This window comes from Hemitrygon akajei, chromosome 6 (assembly GCF_048418815.1).
Source record: "Hemitrygon akajei chromosome 6, sHemAka1.3, whole genome shotgun sequence".
NCBI lineage: Eukaryota > Metazoa > Chordata > Chondrichthyes > Myliobatiformes > Dasyatidae > Hemitrygon > Hemitrygon akajei.
This window is the reverse complement of record NC_133129.1, coordinates 180148849-180160921: the sequence shown is the minus strand read 5'-3', so window position 1 is coordinate 180160921 and position 12073 is coordinate 180148849. Positions and strand designations below refer to the sequence as shown.

Here is a 12073-nt window from a genome sequence, read left to right as displayed (position 1 = left end):
ACATGTTGCAATACCAGTGACTGGGGTTCAATTCCTGCAGCTGTCTGTGAGGATATTATACGTTCTCCCCATGATTGTGTGGGTTTACTCTTGGGGCTCTGGTTTCCTCTCACATTCTAAAGACGTAGAGGTTAGGGGTAGTAAGTTGTGGGCATGCTATGTTGGTGCCAGAAGCATGGCAAGAATTGAGAGATGCTCCCAGCACACTCCTCGGACTGACTACAATGACCGCAATCCTTGTTTAATGATGCAAACAATGCATTTCCCTGGGTGTTTCAATGTACATGTGACAAATAAAGCTAATCTTTGCAAAATATTTCTACCTACTGAGGGCCAAAGGACCAGTTACTATACTGTACTGTTCTATATTCCAATGTTTCATTAGAATTACACAGCTTAGACAAGAAGTGAATTGTAAGCAGAAGAATGGAAACGTTGCCAACCTGAAGGATAACTGGACGTCCTTGAAACTCCATCACACTCCTGTTATTGCCAGTGTTAATTTGAGGCATTGAGACTGCAAGTACAAGGTCAGGATTCCTCATTAAGTGTAAGGTCCTGTTGATTGACAATGCAAAGTGGTTTAGATGACCTTCAAGGAAAACCGAGGCTTTAATTTCACAAGAACTTTGAAGAGTTTTAACAAGTCTATTGTATGTACTGGCTAACAGCATGGAGATGCATCCCTACCAAAGGAGGTGCCAAGCACTCCTTCCCGCTGGTAGCCTGTAGGTCACCCTCGGGCAAGGTGTAGCACCTGCTTATCCCCATGATCAGGGTTACGTGAAACCATGGGAGCAGGTGGTTGATGGTCGTATGAACATCTGGTGCATGTTACAAATCTTGGTTATGTGACCACTGACAACAGGCAGACAATCTCTGAAAAGTATTGATAATGGCTGGGGTCAACTGTCTTGTAGAGACACTGCCCAGATGAAGACAATGGCACACCACTTCTGAAGAAAAATTTGCCAAGAACAATCATAGTCAGGGAAGGCCATGATCGCCCACATCATACGACATGGCACAGAATAAATGAACAGATATCTCTGAATTATAGAGACAGTTTGTTCAACATCCTGACCTGTACAGTACAGCAGTGTAGTGATTAGCGCAGTGCTACGCTGAGCCAGCTGTAAGAGCAGGGTTCAGTTCCCACCAGTGTCTGCAAGAAGTGTGTACATTCCCCCATAACTGTTGGCTTTCTCCCACATTCCAAAGATGCACAGCTAGGGTTTGTGAGCTGTGGGCATGCCAGGTTGGTGCTGGAAGAGTGGTGACACTTGTGGGCTGCCCAGCACAATCCATGATGATTTGGTTTAGCCTAAATGACGCCTTTCACTGTACATTTTATGATTTGATCTGCATGTGACAAAGCTAATTGTAAAAAATCTTAATCTTAAAATCTGAATTAGCAGAATTTGGGAAGGTGTCTTTGTTGTCAGTCATGCTTTAACTTAAACATTTCAAAATCAAATGAAAACACACATGGCAAAATAAGAGACCAGTGGTAATGTTTTCCTACTGACAGTAAACCAAAAGGAGGCTGCTGACATGTTGAAGGAAGCCATGTACTCGGTCAGAGAAAAATGACTTTGTTGCTGTTCTAAACACCTGTGGTGTAATGGCAGAAGTAAAAGAACTTCCAGATGAACATTGGCAGAATACCAGGTAAATGAGTGTCCATCGTTTATAAAAACAAAGCAGGGCTTGAATCTCCATTTGTGTGTTTAACATGGGGTAATTGATTCTCCCCAATGGCCTCTGTGTGTGCATGCATCATATTCAAGATGGAAAAATATACAAAAGTGAATCATGTCCAAAGACTCACATCCATTTAACGATTAGGATCTAAAAGAAGTTCTTGAATGTAGCCTGCAAAAATGATGCACTATGCATTTAAATTTCTATGTCAGGGTGTTTAGGTGCATTTTTTTTTACCTGTTTTCCTCTTTTAATTTCCATTGCTGAAAGACATCATCAGCTTTCCTCTCCACCAGTATCACCTCCATCCCTGGGTGTGCACTCGTCTCAGGAACTCCCACAACGAGCCAGGGGCAGCTACAGTTGATGATATATCCATCTTGGAACTGAAATTGCTGCTGATGTACTTTTTGTGGTGGTTTAAGAGATTTTATTTGGGGTCTGAGGTGAAAGTTAACCAGATATTAGAACATGTTTTGCTCTGCCTTTCAATAGGATTATGTCTAATCTGATTCCAATTTCCAGCCTGACCCCCTCCCCCACTCCAAAAATACATTACTTTAGGTATAGTCAGCCTTGAATATGTTTAGTGATGCACTCGCTACATCTGTCTGGAAGAGGAAATTCCAGAAGAAGGGAGGTCAAGGGAACACACAACAGTCCTCACTGAGGGACCATCAGAGGAAAGGGTGAGCAGTTTCAAATTCCTGGGCATCAATATCTCTGAAGATCTATCCTGGGCCTAATTGCAAAGAAGCCACACCAGCAGTCATATTTACTTGGGAGTTTGAGGAGATTTGGTATGTCACCAAACGTTCTAGCAAATTTCTACAGATGTACCATGGAGAGCATTCTGACTGGTTGCATCACTGTCTAGAATGGAGGTTAATTCCACAAAATTGGAAAAAACTGCAGAGAGCTGTAAACTCAGACAGCTCCATCATAGATACTAACATCCCCACCATCAAGGGCATCTTCAAAAGGCAGCAGCTGACATTAAGAACCCTCATCAGCCAGAACATGCCCTCTTCTTATTACTATCATCAAGGAGGAGGTACAGGAGCTTGAAGACACACACTCGAGGTATCTGAAACAGCTTCTTGACCTCCACCATCAGATTTTTGTTTGGACAATTAACCCGTGAAAAGAACCTCACTATTTTTGCACAACACACACAAAATGCTGGTGGAACACAGCAGGCCAGGCAGCATCTATAAGGAGAAGCACTGTCGACGTTTCGGGCCGAGACCTTTCGTCAGGACTGAATACGATATTCCTGACAAAGGGTCTCGGCCCGAAACGTCGACAGTGCTTCTCCTTATAGATGCTGCCTGGCCTGCTGTGTTCCACCAGCATTTTGTGTGTGTTGTTTGAATTTCCAGCATCTGCAGATTTCCTCGTGTTTGCTCACTATTTTTGCTCTCGTTTTGCACTGTTTATTTAATTTTACATACATTTATATTTCTCATTTTAATTTATAGCATTTTTATGTACTGGACTGTACTGCTGTTGCCAAACAACAAAGTTCATGACATTTGTCTGTGATATTAAACCTGATTCTGATTCTGAGATTCACTGTTGAGAGGGTGGTTAAGAAGGCATGTAGTATGTTGGACATCATTAGTTGGGGGATTGAATTCGAAAGCCACAATGAAATGCTGCAGCTCTATAAAATCCTGGTTAGACCACACTTGGAATATTGTATTCAGTTCTCATTACAGGAAGGGCGTGGAAATTTTAGAGGGGGTGCAGAGGAGATTTACCAGGTTGCTGCCAGGATTAGAGAACATGTCTGATGAGAATAGGTTGAGTGAGAGAAGGAAGATGAGAGATGACTTGATAAAGGTGTACAAGATGATAAATGGCATAGATCAAGTGGACAGCCAGAGACTTTTTCTCAGGATTTTTCCATGTTATAGAATCAATGTGGCAACTTACAAAGACTCCTTAGGCAGCACCTAACAAACTGGCTACCTCTAACAGCTAAAAGGACAATTAGTGGTGTAGCAATAGATCTTGGTGTTGTTAGTCAATATCTTCTGAATAAATAAAAATAATGTTGGGCTTCACCTGTATTTATTGTATAAATCCATGCTTGTATATGACCTCCCATCTTCCTGCTCTGTGACTTCATCATTATCAAATGCTCTTGAATTTCTCTCCCATGGATAAAGTCCTTTGGGAGGCTGAGCATCAAGAATAAGATGTGCCCTGGCATGTGCGTCTCTGAAAAGCAATACAGATAAGCGTGACTGACTAGTTCATGCAAAAGCTCACTTCATCATGGGGCAACATTTCCACCATGGCCTGTAGTGGATCTGAACAGCTCAGGAAAAGGCCTTCTGGCCCACAATATCGTGCTGACCTTGTTGCCATATTAAACTAAACCTATCTACCTGTGCCTGACCCACATCCTTCCATTCCCTTCAGTCCTGATGCAGGATTTTGACCCGAAATACCTTTTCCTCCACAAATACTGCTCAACCAGTTGAGTTCCTCCAACAGGACCAGTCACGCATATGGGGCATTGTCAAAGCTCTTACTGAATACATTGTAAATCATTGCCCTCAGCTTTGTCACCACTTCAAAAAAAACCTGTGAAATTAGTCATATGGGATTTACCCTTGACTAAGTCCAAAAGACCACAAGACATTGGAGCAGAATTAGTCCATTCAGCCCATTGAGTCTGCTCCACCATTCCATCATGGCTGATTTATTATCCCTCTCAACCCCATTCTCCTGCCTTCTTCCCATAACCTTTAACAGCCTTACTAATCAAGAACCTATCAACTTTCACTTTACATATACCCAATGACTTAGCCTCCATTGCCTTATGTGACAATGAATTTCACAGATTCACTACCCTCTGACTAAAGAAATTCCTCCTCATCCCTGTTCTAAAGTGATATCCTTGTATTCTAAGGCTGTGCCCTCTGCCTAGACTCCCCACGATAGGAAACATCCTCTCACGTCCACTCTATCTAGACCTTACAATAATAATAAGTCATATTACCCATCTCCAATTAGATCCTGACTTCCTTACTACTAATGATAGACTCACAAGAATACAATTATTGGACCATTCCTTGCTGCTCTCTTTGAAATGTCTTGAACCCCCACCACCCAGGCCATGCTCTCTTCTTGCTACTACCATTGGGCAGGAGATAGGGAGACTTAGGTCCCACAGCACCAAGTTCAGGAACAGTTATTATCCTACATGTATCAGGCTCTTGAAGCAGTGTGGATAGCTTTATTCACCACAACTCTGAACTTATTCCACAGCCTACGGACAAACTTTCAAGCAGTCTTTACAACTCATAAGATATAGGAGCAGAATAAGGTCATTTGGCCCATTGAGTCTTCTCTGCCATTTCTTCATGGCTGATCTATTTCCCTTTCAGTTCCATCTCCTGCTTTCTCTACGTATCCCTATCAACTTCTGCCTTAAGTATACCCAATGATTTGGCCTCCACAGCCTCCCATGGCAATGAATTCCACAGATTCACCACTCTGTTTAAATGAATTCCTTCTCTTCTCCAATCTAAATTGATGTCCCTCTATTCTGAGGCAGTGCCCATTGGTCCTACACTCCCCCACCATTGGAAACATCCTCACCACATCAACTCTATCAATACCTTTCAACTTTCAATTGGGTTCAAACAGATCCCCCTTCATTCTTCTAAATATCAGCAAGTACAGACCCAGAGCCTTCAATCGCTGCTGGTATGATAGCTTTGTCAATGCTGGAATCATTCACGTGAACCTCCTTTGAACCCTTTCTAATGTCAGCACATCCTTTCTTAAACAATCGCCTAATACAAAGTCTATGCTAGATTTAAACACAGCAGAGTTTTAAGCAGAATGGCTTCAGTTTCTTACAGTAGGTCATGAAAGAGGCTTTCATCCTTGCTAAGGCCTTCATCGGTTGTTAGAGAGCAAGTTTGGTCTGGTTTATCAGATTCAAAGCAGACATCTTCACAATCAGTGGGGACAGCACATTCAGCTAATGCCAATCTGGCTCCAGCAACAACATTACCCACAACCTCAAGGACCAGACCTGTGTAGCAAAAATAAAAATATGTTAGCATCTTGGACACAACTTGTACTACTTTTTGAAGTCACTTATATTTTCCATTTTCTAAAATATCCATTCACTTCTTTAACCTTACAGAGTCCCAAAAGAACTGAAGTACTATTGGAGAGTTATGACTAAACTATGAATAACAGTAGCAAATTTACACATAGAGAGGTCCCACCACACCATGGAATGATGAGCGGATGGTTAGAATATTGGGGAGAATTAGGCCTTTCAGTCCATTGAGTCTGTTTCACCATTCCACCATGGTTGATCTATTATCCAAACCGATACCATTCTCCTGCCTTCTCCCCATAGCCATTGACACCCTGACTAATCAAGAACACATCAACCTCTGCTTTAAATATACCCAATGACCTGGCATCCACAGCTGTCTGTGGCAATGAATTCCACAGATTCACCACTCTCTGGCTAAAGAAATTCCTCCTCGTCTCTGTCCTAAAGGGACATCAGTCTATTCTAAGGCTGAGCTGTCTGGTCCTAGACTCCTCCGCTACTGGAAACACCCTCTCCACTTTCACTCTATATAGGCCTTTCAACATTTGACAGATCTCAATGAGATCCCCCCTCATTCTTCACAAAAGTACTATTGTTGCGCTGCAGTTAAGTGGGGCATTGGTGTGGCCACATATGGAGTACTGTGTACAGCTTCATTCTCTTTATTTAGAGAGTCAAGATACAAGATTGTTTATGTATTGTCATTTTACAGTAATCAAGGATATATATATATACAGAAAAGGGCCAGTAACATCATGAAGGATCCCATCCACCCCCACTACTCATGGACTGTTTGTCCCACTCAAATCAGGAGGGAGGCTACATACCATCTGTGGTGAACTACATATACCTGTCTGGACACGCCCCCCCGCTGACTGCTACTGTGGCTCCTCCCACTGACCGTGGCTCCTCCCACTGACCCCGGTATAAAGGCAATTGAGGCCTGAGCCCTGCCCTCAGTCTCCAGGATGTAGCATGGTGGTCAATTGCTGCTTGTTCTTTCTTCCAGTCAATAAAAGCCAATATCTCGCCTCACGTCTCAGAGTGTTATTGATGGTGCATCACCATCCACGCCAGGACCACCAGACTCAAAAACAGTTACTTCCACTAAACAGTAAGACTGATAAACACCTCTGCCACTACTTTATTATTTCCTGTCAGTCACCTTATGTACAGCCTAGTGTCACTTTCTGGACATACAATCAATCTATGTATATAAGCTAGCTTATGTATTTATATTTTGGTGTTATTAAAAATTACTATTATATTCTTTATCTTTTGTGCTTTTTTTGTGCTTCATAGGATCTGGAGTAACAATAATTTTGCTCTCCTTTACATTTGTGTTCTGGAAATGACATTAAACAATGTTGAATCTTGGATTTGCAGCACATGAATGTAAAGAACAAAATGTTACTCAAGATCTGATGCAGCATAAAAAACACAGCACGCATAAAGAGCATAATAAAATGCAAATATAAAAGCAATCCCATTAAATACAATGTACATGTAAGTGTTTGAGTGCAGCCATATATACATAAGTTTAGCTTATATATGCATAGACTGATTGTATGTACATAAAGTGACGCTAGGTGCAGGAGTGTCTGTACTTTGAGTGAATCTGACAGGAAACGAAGTGACAAAGTGACACGGCAAGAGAAACTTTTTTAAGTAGCAGCAGGACATGTGTTAATATGGGTATGAGGTGTGGAGGGCAAGTGTAAAGTGACAGTGAGGGAGAAAAGGGAGGGTAGAAGGTACTGAGGGACTTTGGAGAGGAGATGCTAATGTGAATGTAGTGGTAGAGGGTGGTGGGGTGGGTTAATGAGTGGAGGTGCTGGGGGAAGTAACTGTTTTTGAGTCTGGTGGTCCTGGTATGGATGCTGTGTAACCTCGTCCCTAATGGAAGTGTGACAAACAGTCCATGAGCGGGGTGGGTGGGAACCTTCATGATATTGCTGCCCTTCTTCCGGCACCATTCTATATATTGATGGCATAACCTAATAAGGAAATTTGGTCAGTCTAGGCTTGTATCCACTGCTGTCTAGAAGAGCGAGAAGAAGTCTTAATTGAACCATTAAAGATCCTGAGGGGTGTTGTCAAAAGATAAAGAGGCATTCATTTAAGTTATAGGTGAGAAGAGCATTTCTCCCTCAGGATTATGAGTCTTTGGACCTCTTTTATTCAAAACAGAGACATTGAATATTTTGAAAGTAGTGATAGATAATAAGCACCAAAATGAAAGTTTTTTTTAGTGTAGATGAGAGAACATGCTCTCTTCTCACTGCTGCCATCAAGGAGAAGGAACAGAAGCCTCAGGACTCACATTACCAGGTTCAGGAGCAGTTATTACCCTTCAATCATCAGGCTCCTGAACCAGATGGGATAACTTCACTCAACTTCACTTGCCCCAGCATTGTAATGTTCCCACAACCTATGGATTCACTTTCAAGGACTCTTCATCTCATATTCTAGTTATTTATTGCTTATTTATTATTATTTTGTTTGCTTTTTTTCTTTTTCTATTTACACAGTTTGTCGTCCTCTGTGCATTGTCATTTTAGGCCTCATATGTGATTTTTCATTGATTCTATTGTGTTTCTTTGTATTTACTGTGAATGCCTGCAAGAAAATGAATCCTGGGGTTGTATATAGTGACATATATGCACTTTGATAACAAGTTTACTTTGAACTTTGGAAGGCTGTCGGAATCAGATCAGCTATGATCTTGTGAAAGGCAAACCCCCATCAAGGGGTGGAGTCTCTTCCTACTGATTATAATTTGTGTGTTCGCTTGTTCTCATTTCAGCAGAGAGATTTAAACCAGTCTGTTACCTTGCGGATCACACGTGGCACAATAACTGTGGATCATAGCAACATCAGCGGTCAGGCTTGCAAAGCAGAGACGCTTCTTTTGTTCCACAGAGATTACCTTTGGATCTATCCAAGCCTCCCCACAAGACACGTACACCTGAAACACAACAGGCTGGATCAAGCCATCGGAAGCACTCAAAGCTCAAAGCAAATTTATTATCAAAGCACGTACTGTATATGTCTCTATGTACTACTCTGAGAGTCATTTTCTGTCAGGCATTCACAATAGAACAATAGAATATAATAGAATCAAAGAAAAACTACGCACAACGACTGACAACCAATGTGCAAATAGATAGACAGACAGATAGATTGATTTATTTATCAATCAATAAATGGATAGATAGATAAATAAATAAATAAACACTGAGAACATGAGTTGTGAAGTTCTTAAATGTGAGTCCATAGTTTGAGGAATCAGTTTAGTGTTAAGGTGAGTGAATTTATCCTTGATGGTTCAGGAGTCTGAAGGTTAACGGGTAATACTGCTCCTGAACCTGGTGGTGTGAGCCCTAAGGGACTTTGCATTTTGCAGAGAATCAGGATTTTGCATCTTCTGCCAGATGGGGACTGGAAAGAATAAAGAAGGTTTGAATGAAGGAATGAAGAATGAAGAATGAATAATCTTTGATTATTTTAGCTTCTTTACCAGCACACTGAGAAGCACAGACAATTTATCCACCTCCTCTGTTATGAGTATCAACGGAAAAGTGAGATGAGATTATAAATAAACACAAGATATTCTGCAGATGCTGGAAATTTTGAATGACCAACACAAAATGCAAGACGAATTCAGGAAGTCAGGCAGCATCGATGGATGGAACCTAATGAAAGGACTCAGCCCAAAATATTGACTGTTTGTTTCACTCCATAGATGCTGCCCGGCCTGCTGAGTTTAGTGCGTGAGATTATGATTAGGTCACTTAGAAGGGAAATCAGAAACTCCCCTTTTGTGAAGAGAGTGGCAGATGTGTTGAACTCTTACCCTCTTCTGCCATCCCAATCCCTCACCAACACCACCTCCTCACACTCCTTCCAACTGCAAAGTTAATGTTCCCTTGGGAAGTTAAGATTATGAAGGACAAGGGATAATAACTTTATTTACGGAACTGGCGGATCAGGGTCAAGAATTTGAACGATTTTCTCCTGTACAAGAATATAAAAGCAAGTATGTAATTTTGAGGTTTTATAAGGCATTGGTCAGACTGCTGGGAGTACTGTGAGCAGTTCTGGGCCCCTTATCTCAGAAAAGATGTGCTGGCATTGGAGAGGGTCTAGAGGAGGTCGATGAGAATGATCCTGGGAGTGAAAAGGTTTAAGCATGAGGAGCTTTTGATGGTTCTGGGCCTGTACTTGCTGGAGTTTAAAAGAGTGAGGGGAGATCTCATTGAAACCCATCCAGCATTGAAAGACCTGGATAAAGTGGATGTGGAGAGGATGTTTCCTATGGTGGGTGAGTCAAGAGCACAGCTTCAAAATTGAAAGACATCCCTTTAGAACAGAGATGAGGAGGAATTTATTTTGATGAAGATTGGCGAATTTGTGGAATTCATTGCCACAGGTGGCTGTGGAGGCCAAGTCACTGGGTATACTTAAATGCAGATGGTGATAGATGCTTTAGTCAGGGCATCAAATGTTCCCAGGAGAAGGCAGGAGAATCGGTTGAGAAGGATAATAAATAATAGCATGGTGGAACAGACTCATTGGGCTGAATGGCCGAATTCTCCTCTTATGGTTTATGGTCTTATGCTGTTATGTTCCCTCCACTAAACAAACTTACCAACTGATCCCTCTGAAGGTCTGTCAGAAGACTCCACTCCTGTCCACTTTCATCAAACAGTCGGCGGGCTGCGAAAGGTACGCCTAGCACTGAGGTGCACCTGGAGTAAGATTCAGGTTCAGATTCATTTATTCTATACAGTATATCACATGATTTATGTTGAGTTCTTAAGAACCTTATCAAAAATATCATCTTCAGATCCAGCAGCATTGGGTGTGTGGCTTCAATATCTGATCCCTCAGTTGACTATCATGGGCTTCCTTTAGCCAATAAATGCTCCCACAAGGTTTGGAGAAAATAATCCCCTCCAAAATAACAAATGCTGCCAATTGTTCCACATTAATGACACACACAAAATGCTGGAGAAACTCAGCAGGTCAGGCAGCATCTATGTGGAGCAATTAATGGTCAAGAATTTGCATGGAGACCCTTCATCAGGACTTGACAGGGATGGGGAAAGCACCGGAATAAGAAGGTGGGGGAAGGGGAAAAAGTACATGCAGGCAGGTGATAGGTGAGTCCAGGTGAGGGTGAAGGTGGGTGGGTGGGGGAGAGGTGATGACATGAGAAGCTGGGGGGTGATAGGTGGTAAAAGTAAAGGGCTGAAGAAGGAATCGCATAGGAAAAGAGAGTAAACTGCAGGAGAAAGGGAAGGAGATTATTTTACATGATATTCCCTCATCAAACTTTGTACAACTACATTACTTAAGTAGCATCCTTTGCCATTCATTTACAACAGGGGTTCCCAACCTAGGGTTCACGGATACCCTGGTTAATGATAGGGGCCCATGGCATAAAAAAAGTTGGGAACCCCTGATATATAATAGCTGCATTTGTCCACATTGGTTACCCATCACTAACCACTTGCAACCAAAAATTCTGTCATCTGAGGAGGAAGATTTCCTGACTTTGTATGGACAAGGACTTCCAGGCATCCCTCCAAGAAGGCCAAACACTTCATCTTTAATTATGCTCTTTTAATCAATTTCCTCATCATAGTTCCTCGTTGCTTTCAAAACCTTTTTATCATTTTAAGCACTTTGATTAATTGTCTATTCAATCTTCTGTATTCAAGAGAATACAATCCTGTTCTGTGCAATCTAGTCTTACAATTCGGCTCTATTAGAATCAGGTTTAATATCTCAGACATATGTCATGAAATTTGTTGTTTGGTGACTGCAGTACAGTGCAATACATAAAAACAAATAAATTACAATAAGAAAAAAAATATACATTTAAATATATAAAATTAAATTAAATAAGTAGTGCAAAAAGTGAGCAAACAAAGTGATGTAGTGTTCATGAGTTCATTGTCCTTTCACAAATCTGATGGTGGAAGGGAAGAAGCTGTTCCTGAAACAGCTAAAGTATAAGCTTTGATAGCACTTTCACCTTTAAAAGTCATCCTACCATTACAGTTCAAACACACACCTCACCTGGTGGAATAGTTTTCTATTTGGTATCGGTACCAGGGATATTGGATAAGGGAAGGTAATTTTTTTAAGCCTGAAATTTCATTTGAGGAGAATTCTTTTCATTTTGTGACCTCAAAATTCTGAATGCATGGCAAACAGGAGTTTTGTCTGTAAATACTACTTGGTTTTGGTTATATTTGGAATTCATAT

General features: G+C 41.4%; 1 protein-coding gene across 1 annotated transcript in view; it reads right to left on the bottom strand.

The window, feature by feature from the left end:
• LOC140729730 (doublecortin domain-containing protein 1-like) overlaps positions 1–12073 on the bottom strand; it is a 537877-nt gene that overhangs the window by 94749 nt on the left and 431055 nt on the right. Inside the window, exons 24-29 of the mRNA XM_073049855.1 lie at positions 10449–10548; positions 8630–8765; positions 5584–5761; positions 3775–3930; positions 1942–2145; positions 444–558 (exon numbers count right to left, since the gene is read on the bottom strand). Coding sequence (XP_072905956.1) covers positions 444–558; positions 1942–2145; positions 3775–3930; positions 5584–5761; positions 8630–8765; positions 10449–10548 — 889 coding nt within the window. The remainder of the gene's footprint in view (positions 1–443; positions 559–1941; positions 2146–3774; positions 3931–5583; positions 5762–8629; positions 8766–10448; positions 10549–12073) is intronic.